Source organism: Durio zibethinus, chromosome 26 (genome assembly GCF_047325235.1).
Source record: "Durio zibethinus cultivar Kanyao isolate XHJ-2024 chromosome 26, ASM4732523v1, whole genome shotgun sequence".
In the NCBI taxonomy this organism is placed as follows: domain Eukaryota; kingdom Viridiplantae; phylum Streptophyta; class Magnoliopsida; order Malvales; family Malvaceae; genus Durio; species Durio zibethinus.
In genome coordinates this window covers 14317528-14344122 of record NC_143187.1, presented here as the reverse complement: position 1 = coordinate 14344122, position 26595 = coordinate 14317528, and the positions used below count along the sequence as shown (strand labels likewise).

The 26595-nt window shown below is 32.2% G+C and overlaps 1 protein-coding gene and 1 long non-coding RNA gene across 9 annotated transcripts; both read right to left on the bottom strand.

The window, feature by feature from the left end:
• Positions 1-516: 516 nt before the first annotated feature.
• Positions 517-7841, bottom strand: LOC111275300 (uncharacterized). The gene is made up of 3 exons (XR_002688310.2): positions 7679-7841; positions 5781-5863; positions 517-1312 (listed from the first exon to the last, which is right to left on the bottom strand). It is a non-coding gene; the product is annotated as an uncharacterized LOC111275300 (long non-coding RNA).
• A 1104-nt stretch (positions 7842-8945) lies between these two features.
• LOC111274069 (BTB/POZ domain-containing protein At5g47800-like) lies at positions 8946-16733 on the bottom strand. Of its 8 annotated transcripts, none has more exons than XM_089755696.1 (8): positions 16554-16733; positions 16113-16270; positions 12886-12982; positions 12032-12147; positions 11877-11946; positions 10898-11302; positions 10034-10774; positions 8946-9697 (listed from the first exon to the last, which is right to left on the bottom strand). In XM_089755696.1, exons 4-8 carry the CDS (start codon positions 12088-12090, stop codon positions 9233-9235), a joined length of 1740 nt encoding a protein of 579 aa, XP_089611822.1. In that variant the 5' UTR covers positions 12091-12147; positions 12886-12982; positions 16113-16270; positions 16554-16733; the 3' UTR covers positions 8946-9232. The 8 variants fall into 8 exon arrangements, with proteins under 8 accessions (XP_089611822.1, XP_089611821.1, XP_089611825.1 ...); XM_089755695.1 differs by lacking the exon at positions 16554-16733 and adding an exon at positions 12277-12461 and having other exon boundaries at positions 12032-12174; positions 16113-16534; XM_089755699.1 differs by lacking the exon at positions 16554-16733 and adding an exon at positions 12277-12461 and having other exon boundaries at positions 16113-16534.
• Positions 16734-26595: the final 9862 nt, after the last annotated feature.

Here is a 26595-nt window from a genome sequence, read left to right as displayed (position 1 = left end):
ATGATTTTTTTTTTCATTACGCTTAAAATTGTCATAATTATTTTTTAGTGTATTACGAGATTTTTTACCCATTTTACGTAAAATAAAATTAATTTTACATTTCTCACTTATTTACATTATCAATTTGCTTTTTAGTATTTAGTTAGTTTTTTTCTATATATATATATTTACAAGATCAATAATTAATTAAATTTTATGATGTCAATATATTTGTATAAGATTTTATAAATTTTGTTTTGCAATCTAATTACTTGATAAACAGATTTTATCCTTTTTTTATTTTAAATTTTAATCAATAGTTGATATTTAACTATATAAATTTATTGATTATTAACAACTGACCTTATTGTAAAATTAAAAAACTTACAATAAAAACCGCCCTAACTTACCACTAATATCATAAAGGACTCCAATATTTTGCAACACTCACCCACAGTAATGACGTAATTGCTCCTCCTGTCCTAGGCTAGTTACTCTTTGATTTACTGGTTTATTTAGTGGCGGTGGCGGTGGCGGTGGCAGACTATCAAAACAATTATGATGGCATATCAATGAAACAATACCAAACATTCCATCATTCGCCATTCGTGGTTGTTTCCATGCATGACTTCCCCCTCTTCTCTTTCATCAATGAAATCATGCAAACTTCCTCAATAAACAGGCAAGTTAACAACAAATATTAGCAAGGGCAACCCTTTTTGTTTTTTTTTTCAAGCTACAAAACTTCATCTATCCAAAGAGGGAAAAGCATATGACATGAGTTCTTTGAAACCCAAAAATTCGCCATTCTCTCAAACTCTGACCCGTCCCTTTCCACATTGCCGCTAGCCCACAAAACCTCATTGCACCTACAACAAACTCCAACTGGGCCCCAACCTCAGGTATCATCTTGTGAGTGAAAAAAAAAAACCTAGGAATGTAGTGGTGATGTCTCTGTTCAGCAAATTATCGAAACTGGTGTTCCATATACAGTCTAAATAGAGTAGTAAATTGAAGGAGAGTCGCACACCTTTGTTGCCCTAAACTAAACATGCTATACGCTCCTGCTACTGGAGGAAAATAACAAGAGGCATAATTTTGCTTTCAAATTCTGTGTCATTTATCATATTACCTCAAAGGAATTAACCAAATATCAACATGGAGAAAGTTACATCACTAGCTAAGGTTTTGTCTTACAAGAAGTGCTAATATTACATACTTGAGATATTGAAGAGCCATATTCTTCAACAGAGGATGCTGCAAAACAAGGCTTTGCCACTCTTCCTTGTCACTTAATCTTTCCTTCATGTTTAGCATCAGCTTTCTCAAAAGTCTAAAATAAACAAATTTAGGAGAAATATAGTTACACCACCATACATGCAAATCAATTAATTAGTTCATGAAGTCAACACTAAAAGCAGCAATGAGGTGTGCTTACACTACTTCTAAACATCAGTCAGATCTGCAGCGTTATGTAATTCATTATCTATCAAAAACCCTAAAACCAGCATAAATTTAAACCCAACTGGTGTTTTGTAAGATGTAACTTAGCACCATGAATATAGCTTCTCCATTCATATTTCAGTTTAAACACCGCAACTCTTTGTATCTAACAGCAAAATAGTGACATTCTTCATATTTGAATGTTATCAAAATAGTACGACTAAGGAGTTACATTGTCCTTCAAACTTCATTTTCCCTAATAATTGCTTCCTTCGACACATGAAAAAGCTTTCCAAGTTACCAATATATGAATAGGAATTAAAATTTCAAACTATTAGTTTAAACATATCCAAGAAAAAAGCAAAAAAATGAATGATAACAAGGAACATGTCTATGAGTAGATTGATGAACAAGTAATCTTCCACTAGTATAATATAAATCAGAGAAGGCAAACACAAAAAGGCAGCCCCGAATAGCTATATTAGGGGAATAGCTAAATAACAACATGCTTGCTCAACCGAAAAATTAAAACAATCAATTAAGGAAGCACCCTGTCAATAATGTTCTTGATAACATCATCTGACAGATTCATACCAGATTCAGCAAGCGTAGCTACTACCATTTGCTTTAACTATACATTAAAGATTTACAGTCATGGTACTTCAGAGAAGTCTCAGAAAATATAGAACATAATACATTGCAAGAAACAACTATGTAGGTCATATATATTGCGGCTAAATGCTCCATTAAGTGTTTGTGTATTTTCTCAATTAAGGAAATTACCTATTTGATTCAATTTAGGAGCAAACATTTTCAGGTTACTGCAAAAAAAGAGTCCATCACAGCAGTGATTGCCACGCGCCATTAAGTATACTAGCGTTTCAATTATGCCATCAAGTTATTCTTTTTATCATACCAAAATCATATTCCTTATTAATTTTCAGATAAAAAAAGAAAAAAAAAAACTGAAATTTCAAAAATTAATCCTGAATGTTGGAAAAAAAGTATCCAAAAATCAAATCCTTTTGAAATGAGTTCTTTGAGCATTTAGTGTTTAAGGTTAGTCTACTTTTTTCTAATTCCATTTTTTTTCTCTTCAACTTATAAGCATTTTATGGACATTTGGGTGTTTTTTTTTCCTTTTTTTTTTTTCATTTCTAACATTTTCATTTTTCAAAATTCTGTTAACTGGAGAACTTTTCTATTTTCATCTTAATGAACTCTTCTTAATGAACTATTAAGAATGAAAACCAATGAGAATAGGGGCAGAGAAACCCAGTTGTTCATGCACATCCCCTTCTTGGCTTGGGTAGCAACCCAATCTGCAGCTTTATTAGTTTCTGTTCACCCATCTTACTTTGAATCCTTCAAACCATTTATTCAATGCCTTAATATCTCTACTGACTGGACCTACCTTCCACTGCTCTTCTTTGTCAGCTTTTTCCAATTTGATGTAGATTATTTCAGAATCGGTTTCCAACGCTATCTTCCTATAACCATTCCTGGCCAGATTCACACCTTCCTTCAAAGTAGAGGTGTTTATGGTTTGGACCGGATACGGATTGAACTAATGTTTGATATTAATAGCTTATATACTTGTTTAGGTTTAACTGACTTGATATTTCAGAACTCAAAATTTTTACAAACCCAACCAAATTAAAACAATAAATTCCAAACCCACCTATTAAACTTAATTTATATAATAAAAAACTAAAAAAGTGATTAAATTAAATTTAATGAGATTATATTTAATTCACATATATATAAAAATTTAAAATATAAATTATATATATAAATTTAAAATAAAAATTAAATTTAATAAAACATATATACTTTTTATTTTTAATTTTTATATATACGTGTATTAATTTATAAATAATTCACATTTATAAAAATAAAAAATTTATATATATGTGAATTCGAGTTGGATTAGGCCGAATTTGATCTTTAAATCTCTTGTCCAAAGCTCGACCCAAAATTTGAACGAGCCTAAAAATTATGTCTAAACCCATTTAACGGATTTTAATTTTTTATTCAGACTCTCTGATAACTTGAGCAAACCTTCAAGTTTGGACGAATAACTCGACTCTTGAACAAGTCTACTTCAAAGCTACAGCTTTAGCCAATAAACTCAAATATGTTACAATCCTCTTGTTGTTACAATCTACTCGTGAAGAAGCCATCAATGTATTTTGAAATAACCCTAAAAACCCTTTCCCTTTTCAGATTTTAGAGATAAAAAGTTTTAATAGTGTTTTTTTGTTATTTTTAATAAAATTTTAAGTAAAAATACAATTTTACCCCCCCCCCCCCCCCCCCCAACAAAGGACAATTTATTACATTCACTCTAGCACTCACCATGTAGCAATCACTACCATGACTAACTCATTTTTCGCACCAAACCAAAAACATTTACTCCTAAATTGAACTAAATTAAAGGTGATATCTTTAATTGAGAAAACACCCAAATGTTACATCCTTAACTAAGCATTTAGCAATATATTGCCCATTATTATTTAGCCAATAATAAGATACCTTCTGTCTCTCTATGAACCCTTGCTGTTTGAGATCGTAAAGCTAGAACGAAACGGGATTTCTAATATACATTAAATGCACATCGCCATGAAATCAGGAAAGCTAATTCAGAAAAAGTGCGAGATGACTAATACTATAGAACTTAATTATATATAATAATTTAGGCACTCTTGGATGAGGCTTGTATATAGATCAGGCAATTCATGTTTTCTTATTGTGTTAGATACGTGTAATGACACGAATTATTAAAACACGAACATAACACAAATTATAAAACGTGTTCAAATCCTAAACACAAACATGACATTTATTATACGTATTACATGCGACACGACATGATTAACACGTATACAATTAATCCATTTAAACACGACAAGTATAAACACAAATACACGAACAGACATGACTAACACAATATATATGAATAGACACAATTAATACGAATATATACAAAAACACGACTAAAATAATAAATAACTATAAACCATCCATCATTTACAACTTAATAAACTTGGCATCTTACATGCATATTAAAAATAAAAAAAAAATTTTGATGCCCATTTAATGTGTATTTAATATATATTTAAATTTTAATATATATTACATAACTATATTAGTTTTTAGTATCAAATTCAAAATGATGAACTAATAAAGATTAAAAAAAAAAATAATGCATATGACTAGTATTAATATTTATATTGTATTTATATTATTAATATAAAACATTATTCTATAATAATTATTAAATGAGTATAATAATTAAATGTTTAAAATAATCTTTATATGCTATCAAAAAGCTAATTAAGTATCATAATTAAAAAATTAAAAATTAAAATGATCTTTATATGTTTATATTACATTAAAATAAATGTCAAAAATTATTAAACATGTATTCATATGACAAGATTAAATTAAACGTGTTTTTCATATCGTATCACATATAAAACGTGTATCCATGTGACACGCTTTATCTAAACATATTTTTCGTATCTTACTCATGTTTAGACATGTTAACACATATAAAACACAAATTGTGTCATGTTAAAATTCATATCGATATGAATAAATATGAAACATATTTTTTAAAACACATACGTTTTTTTCTATATCGTTTTCATATCATATCACCGTATCGTATCCAAAATTGCCAACTCTACTCATATGCTAGTCCGCCCTAAAAACTCAATAACGGAGACATGTTACAAGTGCTTATCACAAGCTATAGCTCATTTTCTTTACCCTTAATGGATACATTATACATTTTCTCAATATTAACTACAAATGCAATAAAGTCCTTGAAATATAAAGTAGACCTACACTCAATTTTATCATCAATTGGTGCAATGGGGTGAAATACAGACAAAGCACGTGCAAACTCTTCAAAATCTAGTATTTCATTGTGCTTCGTGTCAAACAAGTCAAATACCTAAAAAGTTTTAATAGCAATGTCAAGAACCATTAGTATGTGTCGAACTTATAGAATATCCACGGAGCAAGAACTATTAAAGGGGCAAAAATCCAGGGGAGAAAAGCAGGAAACCAATTTAACACTCAAATTGTCACAGCAAAAAGATTCCCAATCTGCAAATAAGCTATTCTTTTGTCTTTCTTAAACATTGCCAATTGAAATTCTTCCTGTAACATAAAATAAGTAAAGAGAAATAAACTAAAATTAAAAACACATCAAGCTTTTAGAAAGAAATATTTCTGCTTAAAAGGGTTGCCTTTAGATTATATTGAGATGAAACAAAAAGTCCATTTTCATGCTGAAGCTGCAAATAACGTAACAGCACAAGCATATAAAAGAAGTTGTGATAAATTACCTTGTTGATCAACCGATCATCAATCACTGCACAGCTAATCTTTTTAAATAGCTCATACAGGGCTTCAATCTTGCTTATACTAACTGCATTTGAAGGGAAAAAGTAAATATCAAGGCACTGTCCATATCTCTCTTTTCCAATGAAAATTGAAAAAGTACAACTAGTAATCACAGAATAAAATTAAACAAGAAACAGAAGTAAAATAAAAAATTATCAAGTTTCCATTCAACGTCAGACAACCTTATATTATACACACCACCAAAGGTATTCCTGGCTATTAAATAAGATAGAAGAAGTATCTTCAAATCAAATCTTTGCTTCCTGTTTCTTTTAATCTGAAGACACTAAAGGCGAGAACATTGAAAAAACATTCACAAAAAAATACAATTTCACCAATCAGCCAGCCATCACTTTTAGCATCCATTAAGGTAATGTACCCCTATGGCCCTATCTACTCCAAAATAAACATAGTCATTTAAAAGAAAAAAAAGATCTATTCACATTAATGTCTAAACTACCCATGTATGTGAAATGGAGGAAGTAAAAATGCCACAATGTAAGCATCTGGATTTCTGAAAACACTATTAAGCATCTAGATAAAAGGCAGAATTATCCTAATAACCAATAAGCATAGATTAAATAAACTTTTGCTCCCAAACTTAGAAATATGTAACTCTCATTGATATCTAATAAGCTTTTTTGAATGATATAAGAGAATAGATAATAATGCTAGTGCTTTTCATCACTTTACCTAACAATTCTTCACTTAAAACTATAAATAAAACAAAGAAATCATTCTTCAATTATTGCCAAAAATATAACAAAGAAAGTACACGAACACAGTCTCTGTCGCCAGAGCCTCTGGATCTTCCAGACCCTTAGGTTACTTATATAAATCAGCATAACAACAATTAATGACTGCAACACATAAATGCTTTAATCCGTCTAGACACTGCACCATGATCTTTTCAAGACATCAAAATACTCCATAACTGCACACAAGAAAAACCCTACTCTGAAAATTTGAGAACTTTAAAGAAGACAACCCAAGAGACTGGCAAGTTATTAACGCAAAAAGCAATAAATATAATTTCCACACCAGACCAAAGATTGAATAGTAGATAGCCTTTCAATTAACCTTTTGCCCAGTAGCAAAAAAGGAGGAAATTTTTTCCATAGCTTGTATTTATCTAAAAACAAGAATACCCTAAACTTTTTGAGCCACAAAATATCAATTCATATATCATAGGACAAGTCACGACCAAAAGATTAGCATTTGTGACCGCAAGAGAAGAGAAAAAGAACTTCTGAATTTCCCGGTCATAATTAGAAATTCTATGTGGATTAGAAGTTGTAAACCAAAAAGTGAACTCAGTGCATCACAATAAGCTGATTGCCTCAAATAAGTGATTCATAGATTCTTCCTCTCCAGTCTAATTGATTGACAGCGAGAGAAAGTTTTACATTAAGTGGCATATTCGGCATTCTAAGAATTAGACAGTAAATAAAGGCCACAGTGGGTTGAACTGAATATGGCAAGAATGTTGTGAAAGAGGGTAAAGTGGTATCTTTGCATTCGATATCAGATATCAAAAGAAAGAAAGAAACTAAGACGAGTAAAATTCCAGTGAGATGCTTATATCTTTTATATTTATAAGTGATGTTATGAATATGCAATGAATCTTTGGCAATTGGCAATAGCAATTCAAAGAAAAAAAAACCGATGATTACAGCAGTTTATCAAGGCTTTGCACATTGAGGACCCAACAAACCTAAGTTTACGATCTGAAAACTCCAATGCCAACCAAAAATTCAGACATGATTCACGCAGTTACAACAGATGAAACAAAACCAAAACAAAATTTAGGGCTTTTTAATAAGAAAATAAAAAGGATTACCTTTCAGAATAAGCAGAGAGGAGAAATGAGGAAGAGAAAGGAAGGTGAAGAAGAACAGTCAAGGCTGTGATCCTGAAACGTGTTAACCGAGTTACCAACTGTGTTTTTGTATTGTGTTTTGCTTTGTCAGTCTGGATTACGGAGGGGACAAGACGACTCGCCAACTGGCAAGTGGCAAGTGGCATGTGCCAAGGTGGGTTATACTATACTATACGACAAGTATTATTATATACTAATAATAATAATAATAATAATAACTATTATTATTATTATTATTATTTAAAAACAAGAAGTTTTTAGGTTTTATTCTGTACATATAATATATTGCTTTTATATAATATATTTGAGAATTGTGATTTGATAATTGCTTTTACGTGTATGTATACATTTCATATTAGATGCGAGTGACATCATTTTCAATCGGATTTAATTTAATTTGTTTAGATAATATATAAAATTTTAAATTTTAAAAATATGATTTGAATTTAAATTTGAATTTAATTTTCATATAATTCGATTTGATTTATTAATTTTTTAAATTTAATTTTTTATTTTTATATATTATTTTAATATAATTTTTAATAAATTTAATTATAAAATAATTATTTTTATTTTATAAGAATTTAAAAAATATATAAAAGCTAATAAAATATATAATTCAATTTGGTTCATTTCTTGTTTGATTTTTTAGTTTTTATTCTATATCTAATCCAAATTTAATACATATTTAATATTATAATTTAATTTGAATCAAATAAAAAATAAATTCAAATTGAACAAAATATTATAATTTTAAATAAATTTAAATTTTTTTAATTTTTTTCACCCCTAATATTATATACAAATTTAGTATCAACTAATAGTGAAATTGTTTTTCTTAAAATTTTAAACTTTTTTTAGAATGCTTTTTAGGAAAAAAAATTTTTTAATACACTGATGATAAAATTTTTAATTTTACTAATAGAGTTAAAATTATACTAACTTTACAAACAGATTTAAAATTATTACACTTATCTTACTTTTTTTAATTATTTCTTTTAAATATATATTAAAAAATATGTGCCATCATCATAATCCACAAATTTTATTGAAATTTAAAATCAATGAAAAAAAAAATTCAATAATTTACAATTAAAATACAAGTTTTGAAAATAATTATAGATTTTTTTAAATATCTTAGAATTTTAATTGATACAATAGGTTTTATAGAATTGTTTATACTAATTTTCTTATTCATTTTTGTAAAAGAAAATAAAAAAGTATTTGTTTTGATAATTAATTCATGAACCGAAATCCTACTATAAGCGACGTATTCACGATTTATTGTATTCAACAACAGTAGACTAAACAGTAGTAGTACCCCTAAGTTATACATAGAAATTTATTGGTCTTTCTTTCGTAACCTACCACAAATGGGAATGCAATGCAATTATATACAAACATAAGTGTAGAAAAATGAAAAAAAAAAAATATATATATATATATATATATATATATATATATATATATACAGCAAATGAAAAATAGAGAAATTCGGCTTGATTGTAGCATTAATTAATTCGACTCCTTGCCATGTCTACTACTCCTTTGCACCATCTTCTTAGAATCCACCACCTTGCTTGCACAATTCGCTTCAACTCTCCTTTCTTTGCCCTTCTGCCCTTTTACCCCTCTCACCGCCTTTTCCTCCAATCTCTTCTGACGCTCTCGTTCGCTGCTTTCAGGAACCCTGCTCCGCCTCGCTTCCTCTTGCACCTTATTTATACACTCTTCTTCCGCAGCTTCAGCTTGTGCTTTTACCTGCTCTTTTGCTCTACCCATTACCTCGGCTTTATAACCTGTGGCTGTTGCCCTGGAACTGGAACCACTCTCTTGTTCGAAAAACAGGACTTGCACCACTGTTCTCAATGGTAGCCTCTCGTTCTTCACAGCGTGGGCACGTATCTCAGGGGACAGTTTCTGGCAGTCTAGCATTCTGCACAGCCTCTTCTTGTCTGCTTTACTTACATCAGGGTGCTCCTGCTTAAATCAATCGGACCATGTTGACAAAAAAGAAAAAGCATTTCTCAGGTGGTTTTACCATGCAACTTTTTGGTGCTTATACTAGCTAGTATATGTTTTTTGGGCAATACACAACTCAATAATCCAAAACTCCACTTGCATCGAATGGGTGAATAAATAAAACAACTAGGCATGCATAACCATTAAACAATCTAACTTTCCTAAATGCTTTAATTAAGCACAAGGAGTCAAAGGACTAAACAAATTAGAATTCACATCAAACATATCAGCATATCAGTCTCCATAAACTACTAAAAATGTAAAATTGGCACTTGATTACTAAATTGGCCTCACCTTGAGATAAATGTTAATCGCCTTATAAAGTCCATCATGATTTTCCCTGGCACTATCTGGCAATGCTTCCGCTAGTGAAACTAGTTTGGATATAGGTATGTTCACATCCCTTGCAACAACTTGAAGATACGAATCTATAAGCTTCCCAGTCTTTCTAATTGATCTAAGCAAGTGGCTGTTGTCTGCAGATGCAGGGGATTGTCTTCTCCATAGCACCAAATAACTTTCCAATACTGCTGCAACCAAGTCAATATCATAAAAGTGTTGATCGGAGGACAACTGTGAAGGAAATGGCAAATCACCTACTCTTGCCTCCCCAAATTGCAGAGCAGCTCTCCTTATCAGTTCAGTCTTTGTTACTGGGGACACTCCTAGATAATTTGCAACGCTAAGGAGCCTTAACAAGAACCCTATTGAAACTGAGCCTCGATCAGCAGGAATCATGCTCTCAATGAATTCAAGAATTCGCCTGCTTTTTTCCCTAGATTCTTCAGTCCTAGACCCTGAACTCTGTGGGGGTCTAGACTTTGCGGTGTCTGGTAGCCAACGACAGGCATAAACATGCAAAGCTTCACCAATGAGCTGCGCTGGCAGCATATTGGTTGATCTTACAGCAGTAATTATGCATCGAAACAGGTCTATGTCAAGATCAGATATGTCTTCCGTCCACCAATCTTTTGGGACAGAATGGTGTTGTTTTTTCATGTACCCTGGTCTAGTATAAGTGTAGGACCATGAAACCTGCAGGAAGTCATGTTCTAAATTAGCCTAATATATACCTTGAAGAGCAAACAATTTTCTAATAGTACTGTTTTGGATATACTTTCTGCGGAAAATATGCAAGTAGTAAAATAGATGTAAAACCTTTGCTGGGGGTGTGAGGATTTTCTCTACAACAGAATCAATGCACCTTCTAATAATTCCAAGGTTCTCTGACCACTCGGGTAACTTAATTGTAGTCTGTAGTGTGACAATCGAGTCCTTCCAACCTTCAAGAATGCATGAATTAAAGAAAGCTTCTAGTTTTAGAACAAAATTTCCCTTCTCAACTGATTCAGTCATTCTAAGGAACTTAGCAGCACAGAATGCAGGTACAAAGTTATGGGCGCTGAGATTGATTGTTATCCCATAGCAAAATTTAGCACAGAGTTCAAAAGCATCTTGACCTCCAGGGATATCGTGAAGGTCTATGGTTACAATGTCAGAATCATCAGAATCAGAGCAGAGCCGTTGTAGAAGGCCACATTTTGGAAGAACTGGAATCTGCAACTAAGAATAGCACGATTAATTAAGAGGCTAAGTTATCTACCAATCTTGAAAACAATTAACATTTATAACTTATATATTGTCAAAATGCCTAGATTTCTCAGGAGGGAATCATTTTCCCTTTTCACATTCAAATTCCTACCTAATTTCAGGTACCTTTATTTTGCTAATGTTTTCAGTCTAAGTGTGTTCCAAAACCAAGGACCTGTCTACATCAAGTCTGTCATGTTTTCTTGTCAAAGTAGGCTAACATCTTACTAATTTCTCCGGATTATATATATAATACTCAAGTGTACTAAGTGTCTTATTCTTTCACAAAGAAGCGCACTGAGGGAAATCATTTCTTGCTAAGCTGTTTTCTTGACAGATATGATATGCTGGACTTCACTTCTCCAAAATGCTGAATCTAAAAGTCTAAATATGACATATGCTAGATACCATTCGAATAAGGCAAGGATACATAATTTATATGTGTGTGTGTGTGTGATCAAGGAAGAATGCTCGGCCTCAGGACCATTTTTCATCCCACTACTTGAGGCAAATTTTTTCTTTATATCATGAACCCAATAAACTGTACCTTATGTAGAAGATAACAAATGTTGTTAATCCTTATAGTAAGATCACTTGGTATGTCTGAAATCACAGTCCTGCGTTGCCAATTACCAACACTATTAGGTTTAGCTTTTGATTGTTGACAATTCTGTCAAATAAGCATCGTCACACTTCTTATACCTGGTAGCCTCTTCTGTGTAGAAGGTGTCTGGCTTTGTTCCAATTTTCATAAACTTCATTCTTTTTTCTTCCTTTGATCAAAAGGTCGTGAATGATTAATTTTTCCCCTTGCAACACTGCAACATACATTTGAAAGACAGTTTCTGAAAGATGCAAGATTGCCTACATGATATTAGTAAATACATTTCCATATATAATGGTTTATGTTGAAAATATAAAACATATTAACGCTTTCATAAACATACCATGAAATGAAGTTGCCGAAAATTATATGCATACAAACAGTCAGGAAAACCCACAGGCACAAACACGTGCATACTCTGACAAGCACGCTAAAAGGCGATGCAGCCACTCAATTAATTACGGTTACGTCGACATAACCCTTTGTTTCTTTTCAGCATATTGGTTTTTGGTAATTGGCAGATATATACTGAAAGAGCCATCAAAGAAACTGAAGCATCGGCTTAACTGGTTACTAAAATTGGGTGCCAGACCAGAAACTTAGAATATACTTATAATACATGGGGTAGGTGCCAACTTTGTTGGGTTTTCTTTTTTTTTTTTTTTTTTTTCCTAATAGCTGCAGGAGTTGAATGAATAAACTGGACCGTTATGCACTTGACAAACATAGAAAAAGAAAATGAAAAGAGGAAAATGTTAGGGACAAGAAGCTTTAAGGAAATAATGGGAGAGGCCGGGGAGTAGGAAGTAAGAAGAAGGAGAAGAAAAAGAGAAGGTCCATGGAGGATTGATACTTAATCTATAGACTAGAGCTTCAGTAATAAGTATGTAAAACTAGTACATATAAAATGCAATGTCTTGTTTACATAACTTTGGAAAGTAGGCACAATCACCTGTTCAACTTTTATCAAACAAAGGGTCCCATCATTTTCACCGTTCCTGTATAGAACCCTACAAGCCCTTTAGCTTGTAATAATAATATGCCTTCACCTACAAAATAAAAAAGGTATATAAATCAACTCTTTGCTGTCATGCATTGGAAGATATTGAGATTTTCTGGTGTGGAAGCCAGAAGAGTCTTGAAGAAACAATAGCTATTCCTTTCCTGCTTAGCTCTAAACCTGTTCTGAAAGTCCTGAAAAACATTTATCTAATATCTTTGGCAGGTTCATTGAAGTCAATGTAGTTTCTTCAGCCATTCAATTGCAAGCAGGCACTCTTAAGTTTTTTAACCTGTTATGCCAATTCTTTGACACATGTTACTACAACAAACTGAAAACCCCAAGAATCCGGTTCTGATTTATGAATGAAATTTTGCCTAGATAATTTTATAAAAAAAAAAAAAAGAAAAAGAAATAAACTGTTGCATTTGTTGGCCATTACCTCATTTAACTCGTCATTCTCCCAACTGCAATTCAATATAACATCTACATATATATGCACCCTAATCCACTATATACAATGGAACCCCTTAGGTCCAACGTCCAAGCAGCAATATGCAAATTCAGGTCAGCTCTGTGAACTCATTCCTTAATCACACAAATTCAATTCGGTATATCCTAGCTAAAAGCGACAGTACTGCTGATCATTCTCTTTGTAGTCGAAAGAAATAAGATCGGTAGATCACCCATCTTGAATTTGTTATAAAGCTATTTCCATATACTATAATTTTTGGAAAGTGAAAGTCTATATACATATATTTTATATATATATATATATATATATTCCATTAATTACTCATAATTGATAACATCTGGCCCATCCATTTTTGCTCGCTGATAATTCATATATAAATGAATTTTCCTTTCCTTTCTGGGAAGCATGGACTGCAAATATATCATAATATCATGATTCTTCATCCATCTATGCAGGAAATATTGATTAGACTTGAAGGAAATATCGGAAATAAGTTGTTTAGCAGTCTTACAGTTATGTGCTTGAGCCAATGTTCATTAAAATACTACTTTTTTCAGGCCTAATGTTCTGGCATAAGAAACAGGCCGGTATGCATAACGTGAACCTCGGAACCAACAAATTAAGCTCACTCTCCATCTATAAACAATGATCTTAGTTTTATTACTATGGGCCTTCTGTAAAAACTGGAACAAGCCTAGCATCCTATAAAATTATATATGCTTTTACTGAACGACTTAATAGGCTTTAAATTATAATTCAGTACACCATGCATGTTTTTTAATATATGCTCATATACGTATATAGCAGTCTAGCTATATGTATATAATGAGAAAACTTTTTAGAGTTTGGGCCTTCTGTAAAAACTGGAACCAGCCTAGCATCCTACAAAATTATATATGCTTTCGCTGAACGACAGAATAGGCTTTAAATTATAATTCAGTATACCATGCATGTTTTTTAATATATGCTCATATACGTATATAGCAGTCTAGCTATATGTATATAATGAGATAACTTTTTAGAGTTTGGTAGGGGCATAATTAAACTGATGATAAACTCTACTTAATTTCCTAATTTTATCTCAGTAAACTGATCATTCCAGACTTCAAAAACAAAATTAATCATGCATCAATATCTACACAAATGATTCATAATTCTGTCTATGCAGATGCCTTTGACATATTTCTCCAAACTCTTTGATCAGCAAGACCAGATGAAATTAATGTATAAAGCATATATATAGAATAATATCTAAAACTAAGAACTCCCTGCGAGAAAGTAGGCAGACAATTATAAGCTTTGCAGACAAAACAGAAGTAGCTGATCACTCACATTAGTTTTGGTGGATCATGGATCATTATGTACTTCAACTCGACTTTAATCTCGCCTTAGTGCAGATGGTGTTTTTCCGTGAAGTATATATATATAGATATATAATATGGAGTGCTAGCATGCAACAGTATCTGATCTGATCAGTGATCAGTCACAGCCAAATTAATAAATAAAACTGGTTTTCCTATTGTTGTTCTTGGAGTTGAAGGGATGAAATGATCTGATTAGTTAGAATATTAAGAAACTTGATGGAAATTAATTAATATTGAACTTATTTTTCTTAACAAAGGTTTATATATAGTTGGAGCTGTATGAGTAATTGTAATTGTCAACTTTCTAATATTCATTTAATCCTTCAGATGAGATGACCAACTAATAATAAAAGGGAAAGTGGCTTGTATAAGTCTTCTACTCTCTTTATATATACTTTGGAAAAAGACACTATAAAATAAGTGGCTGAGTTTTGCTTACGTAGTTGTCATAAGTGCCTTTAGACACGAATGCCAACACAAAATGAATACCTCCCCCATGGAAATTAAGGGGGGCCTAGTACCAGTACTAGTAATGTTCGTATGGATCCGATCGACCGAAGAGAAAATTAAAGTGGTGTTGGTCCAAGTGCTTTTATCAACACTGATTGGCTGAAATCTAAACTTGTGGTCTGTGCTTTCCCTGACAGATATTTAAGGTTGCACGGTGTGCTAATGTAGCACAGCATCCAATTACTCGAAGAAAAGCAGATTGAGGTTTTTCTTCCCAACAGGAAAATGACCACAACTTTTTTAGAAGGCAAGCTTACCCTATGAACATGAAGAACCGATAACTACGATGCATGCACATGTTTTAGCCTTGCTCAGATGGCTTTTAATGTTTGATAAAACATGATTCCATCTACTACGGTAGTTAGCTACAAATGTCTACAGACTCTTTTAAAACTGATAAAGAGAAAAGTTTTTACTGTTTTCTTGTTGTCCTTTTCCTATTCGGAATTTTTTAATTAAAAGTGCCACGGCGAAGTTTCTTTTCCACATTTTTCAATCTTGTAGCAAAGCGACGTATGGTAATCTATATCTTCTGCGTATATAGATGACAGTATGAAAAAGCTGGCAGCGCTTTCGGTTGGGGTTTTGAGTGGGAAACAAACAATAATTACAAGTCAAGGAGATTTCTGTCAATCAAATCGCCCAATTTAGCCCAGTTAGTAACAGAATCTGCAGTATCATCTGTGGGACTGTGGGAGTGGGACTCAACTAATGCAAATCCAGAAGGAAAAAACAATTGCTAGTAATTAAAAAAGAAATTGATATTAGTATATAATTAATACATATATATATATATCGAGAGAGAGAGAGAGAGAGAGCAAAAAACATACCCCCAATAATGTGCTTGTTGAAGTTTCAACTTTCTTCCAAGCTTAGTAGCAACTCTTACGAACATAGGATGCCAATAATATATTACCCTCGAGACTCCAAGAGTGCGTGCAGCAGGATGAGAAAGAAGCGGAAGCAGTAGCAGCAGCAGTAGCACGTTCTATATAAAAAAGCCAGCATTATTGGCTGCTAAAGTAGAAGCTAACATATTTACATCAATGGATATGAAGATGTGATGCAATATAATTGCACTGCATAAAAAATGATGAACGAAAGGGATATTGTAATTGCTTCATGCATTTAAATTGTAAATTTACAATTGCATTTCAGGAGGGAGCTGAGAGAGAGAGAGAGAGAGGAAGCTAGCTTATGGGTTTCTGTTAGACTCAACTAAAGGGACACACGACACCAACCAAAGGAAAATGGGTGTCACGATGTCTCACCAAGACAAAGAGAGGGAGGAATAGAATGACAAAGTGGGTTGTTGGGATTATTAGTCAACACGGTAATGTATCAAAGGTAAAATTAAAGAGCAGTCTTTTCTTCTGATCATCCGCTTTTCATTTCAGCTGTAGGGGTTGGGGATGTCAATTTATGAGTTGTGAGTGCACCTGCAGCCTCCCAAAGGGCCTAGCTTGAAATTGGTGCTCTATGATTGAATTCGCAAAAAAAAAGTCATGCAACGCAAGTGGGCAGTGGGCTACGACTAATTAAAGAGGTCCCCCCCCCCCCCCCCCCCCACCCGAAACAACTAAAGGGGAGAGATGGTGGGGACCATCGTGGAAAGATCCCCTGTGCTTTATATTGCTCATCATGCTACCTCCCACTATGTAGGTATATTCTCCTTCTCATCAGCCCTTGGTTCCCCTTTCTCTGATTTGCATGTCGGCCACGTGTGTTTTCCTCTACCGTTGGTTCCACTGCTCCTCTATCCTGTTGGTTGTTTTGGAGGCCGAACGGAGACAAGCATTTGAATTTTTCATCCCGTCACTTTGTTTTTCAGGTTAATATCAACATACACATTCGTATATTATAGACTAAACAGGCGAAGGACTTTTTTCGGTTTAATAATACGTATAGGTATAATAATAGCAGTGTTGATTAGTAAAAGTGAGTTGGATAGTGATTTGCAAGATGAGCCGGGATTGCTTTAATCTGCAATAAAAAAACACGCTAGAGGCATTAGAAATTATTTACTTGGGCGTTCTCTGATACTCAAATCAAGTAAATCATGGTTAAAAAAGAGGAGAAAGATGGTTTGCAAAAGAAGCTTAAGAGTGAGGGGTTCAAAATGTGTATATTAACTTCTTTTTTCCTTTATATATCAGACGACATGGTTATATGACCTAACTAAATGATAATTGATAGAAAAATCTATGTAAAGCTCGAAAAAAAACCCATATAAATAAGAGTAAATTATATTTAATGATTTTAAATAAATAAGAGACAAATTAAATTATTATGAGATGATACGTTGATGTGATGTTCAATATAGATGAATAGATCTTTAACAAATTTTTTTTCACATTTAACGGTGTTTAAATTATTTGTGACGTATGCTAAAAATTTCACTAAAAGCATCGATTATATCTATATCGAGAAATATAATGACGTTTTAAAACAAAAAGTTATTAATTTAATAATGTTTTTGAAAAAAGTCACAAAATTTAGTGTCTTTTTTGAATAAAACATTGCTAAATTTAGTGATATTTTTTAATAAAACTTCACTAAATTTAGTGAAGCTTCTAAATAAAATACTACTAAATTTTGATGATCTAATGATATTTTTCACTATAAACACTGCAAAATTAAAAAAAATTATTTTTTTGAGGAAATTTACTTTTTTATTTCTTTTAATATTTATTATTATAATTAAATAGAAAAATTTTTTAAAATAAAAACAAATTAAAATTCATAAATTGAATATTAATTAAATATTATAAAATATCTAAATACATACTTTATCAGAGTAAGTTAACAAGTAATATTGTGCAAAATATAAAAATTATTTAAAAGTAAAATTAATTTAAGAGATCATTAAAATTTGACTAGTGCAAAATACACGATGGTACCAAGACAAAACATCAAGAACCAACCAATCTTGAGACCATTACACAATCTGTTGCTTGTTGAGCTAGCTCAGGAAAAGTTGCCTCCAACCAAGAGATTGCCAGATTAGAATTACTAATTGCTGCCGAATTGGCTGACTTCAATCCAAAAGTATGAGCATCACTATAAATCTCTAATATTGAATCCCATTTATAAACTCTATTTCCAAATAAATGATCCATGTGTCAAAACAAATATACCAGGAAACTGATAGCAAAGTAACACGTAACTCTCCAAGCAGTGGCATGGTAATGATAATAGCAAGACAAAAGAGAGGGCATAAGTCAAATTTCTAGGCCACAAAGAATATAGGATAGAAATAAGCAGTAGTCTTTGCTCTTTACAACTAAACAACATGAGGAAGAGGAAATGATTAAACTATACAGCTACATGACCTGAGGCATGTGGCATACATGGCAATACAAAAAATTTATCTTCATAACCTTAATTTTCAAGTATCTTGATTTTCTTAAAAGCTAAGTAGAATAAAATAGGAGTGCATACAGTAACACTAGTACCTACATAGTTCAAATGAGCTTTATAAGCACATTTGTTGCAAATATTGTTTAAAATAAAAGAATAAAAAAAAAAGGAAAATAGCAAAAAAGTTAAAATCAATTATACCCACCTAAAAAAAAATACAAATTACCTTCCAAATGGAACAAGTGGGCAAAGGATGTAAACTAATCCATCACTGAATAATACAAAGACCAGACAATGGCTTTAAAAGGTAAATTGAAAATTTGACACAATATTTGAACAGTAATTAATTAAAAAATATAACAAGCTTAGCAGTAGGATAAAAGATAGAAGTCCTATCATAGTAATACCATAGGAAATGATAAATTTGAAAATCAAAAGAGGAACAGATGACAACAATTTCATTAAGCAGAGTGAAGCAACACACACTGAGGCAATAGATAGCCAAGTTTAAACCGTAAAAGATACTGCTACCATTGAAATACTAAGATTGCCCAAAATGGTATTCAGCCACTGCCAATTACACTGTTACCATTACATTACTCAAAACAGAAAACGCATGCAGCAACAATAAAATATACTTCACATTCTAGAAATTTATTGAACTTATACTTCCATAGGAGTTCTCCCCAAAATGAAAAGTCAACCGAACAGATTGAATCAACATTCCTAGATCTACCAGGTTCAACAAGCTTGTTAATGAAATCATGTGATTAGGATTGGAATTAATAACTAAATTTTAATTTTTTTTATTATTAATCTTCTCATTTTTCTTTAACTAAAATAAACTAATATAAATTCTTAATATACTAAATAACATGTAGGTGGCTAAAAAATTCATGCTAGATTTAAAAACAACAAAAATGCTGAGCTAAGTAAGAAACAGATAGTGTGCTAGCATTGAATTCTAACCATGGTTTAAACGAAAGGCTTTTTAGTTTTTTGGTTAAAGGTCAAAACTAAAAAACTGTTGGCGTGAGGAGATGCTTAGGTAAGGCCAAATGAGGAGTTTATGAGAAGCTACAAGAAAGCCATGAGAAGAACAAGGCAATTGAAAGGTTAAAAGCTATAAATGGTTTTGTTTGAAAATTAAAGAAGATAGTAAGGCCATGATAGTAATTTTAAACTAAAACATAAAGCAATCACTTCTTTTTCCCTCTTTTTCTCCGATCTGGAATATTGGAAAAAAGTGGTATTCGAAGGAAAATAGAGTGGTGCTCAGGACCCTTCCTATCCTTTATTTTAATTAAAATACTAGCTAAACTCCTTTCCCTCCCCTCCCATCAATCTAAACATAGTGTTAAAGTAGAGTTCATTACTTCCTATGTGGGTTTCTTAATGAATAAAGCCTAACAAGCTTCCCTCATTCAGAGCTCCACAAACTTTAAAAACTGCTTTAAGCAAAACAACAACTACTAAAATGAAACTGCAAAAATGCATGCCTAAATACAAGCAATTGCACAATTACAAAAACAAAACAAAAAGGGTGAAATTAACAAAAGTAATCTGCAAAAAACAACTAGAGACAATTCAAAATACGAAACCGGGTATAAGAAATAATCTTTTAGCATTAACAGGCGGTTGCACGCACACGAAACAAAGGACAACCGGTTCCACTGCGGGGAGCCCTTTATCTCAGCAATTCTTCTAGCAAACACGTGTCACAGAAACATAATCCTTATATTATTTTAAAGTTTCCAATACCATTTATAATTTTTTTTTAATAGGATTACTTCCAGCAAAATTGAGTTGCAAACCTTTGAAGTTTCATTTGTTTGGTACATTCAACTAATATTGGGTTAATTATGAAAATTTGCGTTCTAAGCATAAAACCTAATGTGACCGAATACTTCCCCTAGATAGGAAACATCAAGCCGCTCCCTTTCTAAACTAGGGAAGGAAAACTTAAGAGAAAAAGTTTCACTTAAGAAAATACAAGAGAGCTTACAAACACTTACTAGTTATAGTGTGGCTTTGAGTTTACCAAACCTTAGAGAATGTTCTTTCATAAGAGTTCATATGAATCACTATTAGAGGTTAAATACTTGGGTAGCTTCTTGGCTTGGAATCTATTTGGAAGATCATCAAATTGAACCAAGGGATTTTCAACTTTTAAGGTAACACGCTTAGTCAAAACTATGTATGCTTATATATATATATATATATTTGTTTGTATAATCTTGTTGATTGATCTTGGCTTTAGGAAATTAAAATTTAAAAATTCCACTACTTTAACTCTGATAATGATACATAATTTCCTTCATCTTTTACTTTATTACTTTATGTGTTTAATTTTTTTTTTCAATTTCATTTTCATAGTTTAATTTCATGCTTATTTTCTAATTGAGCCAACTTTAGTTAGTGTGTAGTGATCAAAGATACTTAGGCTAGGAACCTCTTTATCTAATCCCTGTGGGATTGACATCTAGGCTTTTAGCCTCTATTATTACTCAAATAGCCTATGCACTTGTAAAAAATCTTAATCAAGTTTTTGGCACTGTTTTCAGGAATTAAAAGTAAAGAGTCTCAGGCTAATATCATCATTCACTATACTCTTTTATAAATTGGCTCACCCTTAGTGTACATATCTTAGGCTAGTTCTTAAGTGTATTTAATTTTGTGTCCTTAGGTTGTACATATCCTAGCTTCTTTTGTTGCTTACTTTCATTAATTGTACATATTTAGGTTTTCATTTTTAGAGTGTTCTTTTGGTCAATGATCTTATGGCCTATGTATGCATCAATCAAAAGATGTGAGTTAATCTCTCTAGACCACGAGCTTGAAGATTTAGAAAGAAGAGACAGCTTGATCCTACCATCATCATGGTCGAGCAAGACATTAGAGCCCTCAGAGACTATATGATGCCCGATATTAGTGGATTTTATAATAGCATTAAGAGGCCATCCATACAAGCCAATAATTTCAAGATTAAACATACAATCATCTAGATGATACAATAATTAATGCAATTTAGTATTCATAGGAGTAAGGACCCAAATGCTCATCTTTGGGACTTTTTGAAAATATGTGACCCATTCAAACATAATGGTGTTATTGAGGATGTCATTAAACTTAGGTTATTTCCTTTTTCCCTTAGAGATAGAGGTAAAAGTTAATTAGCCTTGATGTCGCTAGATTCCATTACCACTTAGGATGATTTAGTGTAAAAGTTCATCGCTAAGTTCTTTCTTCTAGCCTAGATGGCCATGCTTAGAAATGAGATCACTACATTTTTCTAGCATGACTTAAAGACTTTGTATGAGGTGTGTAAAAGATACAAGGAGCTCCTGAGGTAGTGTTTACATAATGGACTACCGAAATGGCTAGAGATTTAAATATTTTATAATGGGTTGGTACCAAATACTAAGACCATCCTAGATGCTGTAACAGGAGGTGCCCTGATAAGTAAGACTTCAGACAGTGATTACAATTTGATAGAGGATATAGCCACCAATAACTATCAGTGGTTGAATTATAGATAGCATCCTAAGAAAGCTTTAAAGATGTACAAACTTAGTGAGTTTACAGCTTTAAGTGCTAGGGTAAAGTCTCTAACCAAATCTTTAAAGTCTCTAAACCTTAAGGATACATCTTCAAAGTTGAGTCCTAGTTATTCTAGGTTCACCCATAGTCCTATAGCTCTATGTAATGTATGCGGGGTAGGTCACCCAAGAGAGTCATGTCCTATTCATCACTCAAAGATTGTTCAGTACGTAGGATAGAACCCTAGGTAGCAAAACAGCCTCTATGCTTTCACATACAACCTAGGTTGGAAGAATAACCCTATTTTCACTTGGAGTCAACAATAGCAACAAAACATCCACCTTACATCATTTCAACCTAGTCAAGGACCACCACCACAACACCACTAGTTCACTAGCCCACTAACCCTCAAGTTTCTAGCAGCCATCATATTAGTAGCAACACCCATAGTATTATACACTTCCATATCTGTTTGTGCCACTTGCGGAAAAGAATACCTTCATTAAAGACCTCTTAGGTTCTTTTATTAAAGCTTAAACCTCTTTCATGTAAACCTAAAACACCATGTTTCATAATTAGATTACATCTATTAAAAATCTAGAGACTCAAATAAGTTAGTTAGCTACCCTCTTGAATACTCAACCCTAGGGCACCTTACCCAATAAGAAAGAATTTAATACTAGGAAAGAGGGGAATGAGTAGTGCAAAGCCATTACACTTCAAAATGAGAGGCAAATTGCTAATGGCTCGATCTAGATAGGTTCTCATAATGCAATAATTGAAGAGTCTATTGATGATGAGCCTAAGAAAGACCTAGTTCAAAAAAGGGATAAGAGCAAAAAAATGGATAATAGTGTAGATCTACCCATACCCATTTGTCTCAAACACCAACACAGAGTTTATTACCTAGTTAATCTAAGCTTACTCATCCTAGATTTAGGCTACCTAGGCCATACATTCATTTCTTTCAGAGGTTTCAAAAGTAAAAGAAAAAGAAGTAATTTTTCAAGTTTTAAAGGTGTTTAAGAAGTAACATATCAACATCTTTTTTGTGGATGCATTAGAATAAATGCCTACTATACAAAATTCATAAAGGACATTATCTCTTAGAAAAAGAGACTGAAAGATTATTAGACAATTGTATTTACTAATGAGTGCACATCTTTAATTCAGAGAGGACTACCTAAGAAGTTAAAAGATTTTAGTAGTATTATCACATTATGTATTATAGGTTGTATGTTCTTTGATAGAGTTTTGTATGACCTAGGTGCTAGTATTAACTTGATGCATTGGTGCACCTTTTATAGATTAGGCTTACAGTTACTCTACCTTTGGTTAATAGGTCACTGAAATACCCTGGAAAGATTGTGAAAGATGTCTTGGTTCAAGTAAAAAAATTCATCTTTCTCATTAATTTTATAGTAATAGATATAAAGGTGGATCAAGATATTCTAATCATTTTAAAAAGACCTTTTTAGCCACTAGTAGGGTTTTGATTAATGTGCGAAGGAAGAATTGACCATGTAAGTGTAAGATCAGGAGGTTTGATTTAATGTTTTTAAGGCTTTAAACTACCCTTATAATTTTGAAGAGTGCTTAAGGGTAGAGATAGTTAGTGGACTGATTGATGATGTTTTTCACCTATAGCACCCTATCTCGCATCTTAAAGAGTTCTCTATAATCGAAAAGGTAGAAGACATAGATTTAAATGATAATGATGAAATTAATGGTCTCTACTTATCGATTTGCACCAACTACCAATGCCGAGCCTTTACTTGATTCAAATACTTTTTCTAAGGTGATTAAACCTTCTGTTCTAGACCCACTAGTCTCAGAGCTTAAACCATTACCCTTATACCTTAAGTATGCTTACCAATGTAAAGATGACACTATCTGTAATCATATTAGCATCTTTGATTAATGATCAAGAGTCACCACTTCTTTTGGTCCTGCGCGACCACAAGCTAGCTATAGGTTGGTCTATTGCTAACATTTAAAGTATTAATCCACCTTTTTGCACGCATAAGATTTTGATAGATAATGGATTTTGACAGACCATTAAATGCAACGTAGGTTGAATCTGACCATGAAAGAAGTAGTGAAGAAGTAGATTATTAAATGGCTAGATGTTGGCATCATATATCCAATCTCAAATACTGCAATAGTCAGGTTGATTAGTGCATCCCAAAAAAGGGTGAGATGATTATGATGTCGAATGAAAATAATGAGATGATTCCTACTAGGACTATTATCGTATGGCGAGTATGTATAGACTACTGAAAGCTGAATAAGGCTATAAGAAAAAACCATTTTTCTCTAGCTTTTGTTGACCAAATGCTAGATAGAATATTTGGACATTAGTATTATTGCTTTATTGATAAATATTTTGAATACAATCAAATAGTTATAACACCTGAAGATTAAAAAAAAACTACTTTTACTTGCTTTTTTGGTACCTTTACCTTTTGGGGAATGCCATTTGGACTTTATAATGCCCCAGCTACCTTTCAGAGGTGTATAATGCCAATTTTTTGATGTGGTAGAAGATTTTCTTAAGGTGTTCATGGATAATATTTTAGTCTTAGGTGATAGCTTTGAGGATTGTATTAATCATTTAGCTCTCATTTTGACTAGATGCGAGGATACCAACCTAGTACCAAATTGAAAGAAATGTCATTTCATGGTTAGAAAGGGAATAGTGCTAGGTTTATACTGCAAGTATTAAGGTTGATAAAGCTAAGATTGAGCTGATAGAAAGATTACCACATCCGACTATAGTTAAGGGTGTTAAAAGTTTTCTTAGACATGCAAAGTTTTATAAGAGAGTAATTAAAAATTTTTCCAAGATTTCTAAACCCTTATGTGGATTATTGGAAAAAGAGGTGAAGTTTAAATTTGATGATGATTGCTTGCATCCTTTCAAGTGCTTAAAAAAAAAAATTTCTACTTTGGTCATTGTAGCATTTAATTAGGCCTTACCATTTGAGTTGATGTGTGATACTAGTTATTACACAATATGAGCTATTTTAGGTCAACGAATAAAAAAGTAATTTCATGCAATATATTATGCAAACAAGACTTTAAATGAAGCTTAGTTAAACTATGCAACTACTAAAAAAATGCTATTAGTGGTTGTATTTGCATTTGATAAATTTATTCTCTCATAGGATCTAAGGTTATAGCTTATGCTGATCATGCTACGATTAAATATCTCATGACCAAGAAATATGTAAAGCCTAAGTTAATTAAATTGATTCTCTTCCTACAAGGATTTGAGTTGAAGATTAGAGATAAGAAAGGATCAAAGAACCATGTGGTTGATCATCTTTCTAGGTTAGATAATAATAGCATTGATAGTGAGCTAAGCATCAATAAGACTTTCCCAAATAAATAGTTAATGGCATTTCAACATGACACCTTGCCTTGGTGTGCCAATTATGCCAATTTCATTATTGGTCAAGTTTTATCCCCAAAGCTATCATTTCACTAGAAGAAAAAATTTTTACACGATGTCTAGTATTATATATGAGATGAGCTTTATTTGTTTAAACAGTGTAAAGATTAGATTTTAAGGTAACCCAATTAAGAAAGCTGATGATATAATGCAATATTGTCATTCTTCTAACTATGGTGGACATTTGAAAGATAGAAAACAACTGTGAAAGTGCTTCAATTAAGATTTTATTGGCCTATTCTATTTTGAGATGCACATTTATTTGTTTAAAAGTGTGATCGATGTTAGAGAGTTAGGAATTTATCCACAAGACAAGAAATGCCCGTAAACCTAATTTTAGATGTTGAGATTTTTTGTGTATAGGGTATACATTTTATGGGACTTTTGATTTCATCATCTGGTAACCATTATATTTTAATAGTTGTGGGCTATGTTTTTAAATAGATAGAGGTGGTAGCTTTACCTACAATGATGTTAAGGTAGTATTTAACTTTTTGAGAAATAACATATTTGTTAGATTTGAACCCCTAGAGTAATCATTAGTGATGAAAGATCCCATTTTTGTAATAAGGTTTTTAATACTCTAGTAGCTAAGTATAGGGTCACTCATAAGGTTGCAACCACCTATCATCCATGGTGTAATGGTCAGGTATAAGTGTTGAATAGGAAAATTAAATCCATACTTGAAAAAACCATGAATTCAAGTCATAAAGATTGGTCTAAGAGATTGATTGATGCTTTATGAGCTTATAAGACCACTTTTAAGACTCAATTAGGATGTCAAAATATCGGTTGGTATATGGGAAAGCTTGTCATTTGCTAGTAAAGCTATAGCACAAGGCATATCAAGCTACTAGGAATTTAAACTTTGATTTAGATGCTGCAAGTGAGAAATATCTTTTATAGCTTTATGAGCTTGACGAGTTCCACTTGCGTGTCTATGATAGTGCTCGATTGTT

Coding starts and splice junctions, on each gene's coding strand:
- LOC111274069 (XM_089755696.1), bottom strand. CDS start 12,090: ATGAAGTTTATGAAAATTGGAACAAAGCCAGACACCTTCTACACAGAA. Junction 11,303..11,876: donor TTTGTTATCTTCTACATAAG/GTACAGTTTATT, acceptor TGCTATTCTTAG/TTGCAGATTCCAGTTCTTCC. Junction 9,698..10,033: donor CGATTAACATTTATCTCAAG/GTGAGGCCAATT, acceptor TGATTTAAGCAG/GAGCACCCTGATGTAAGTAA.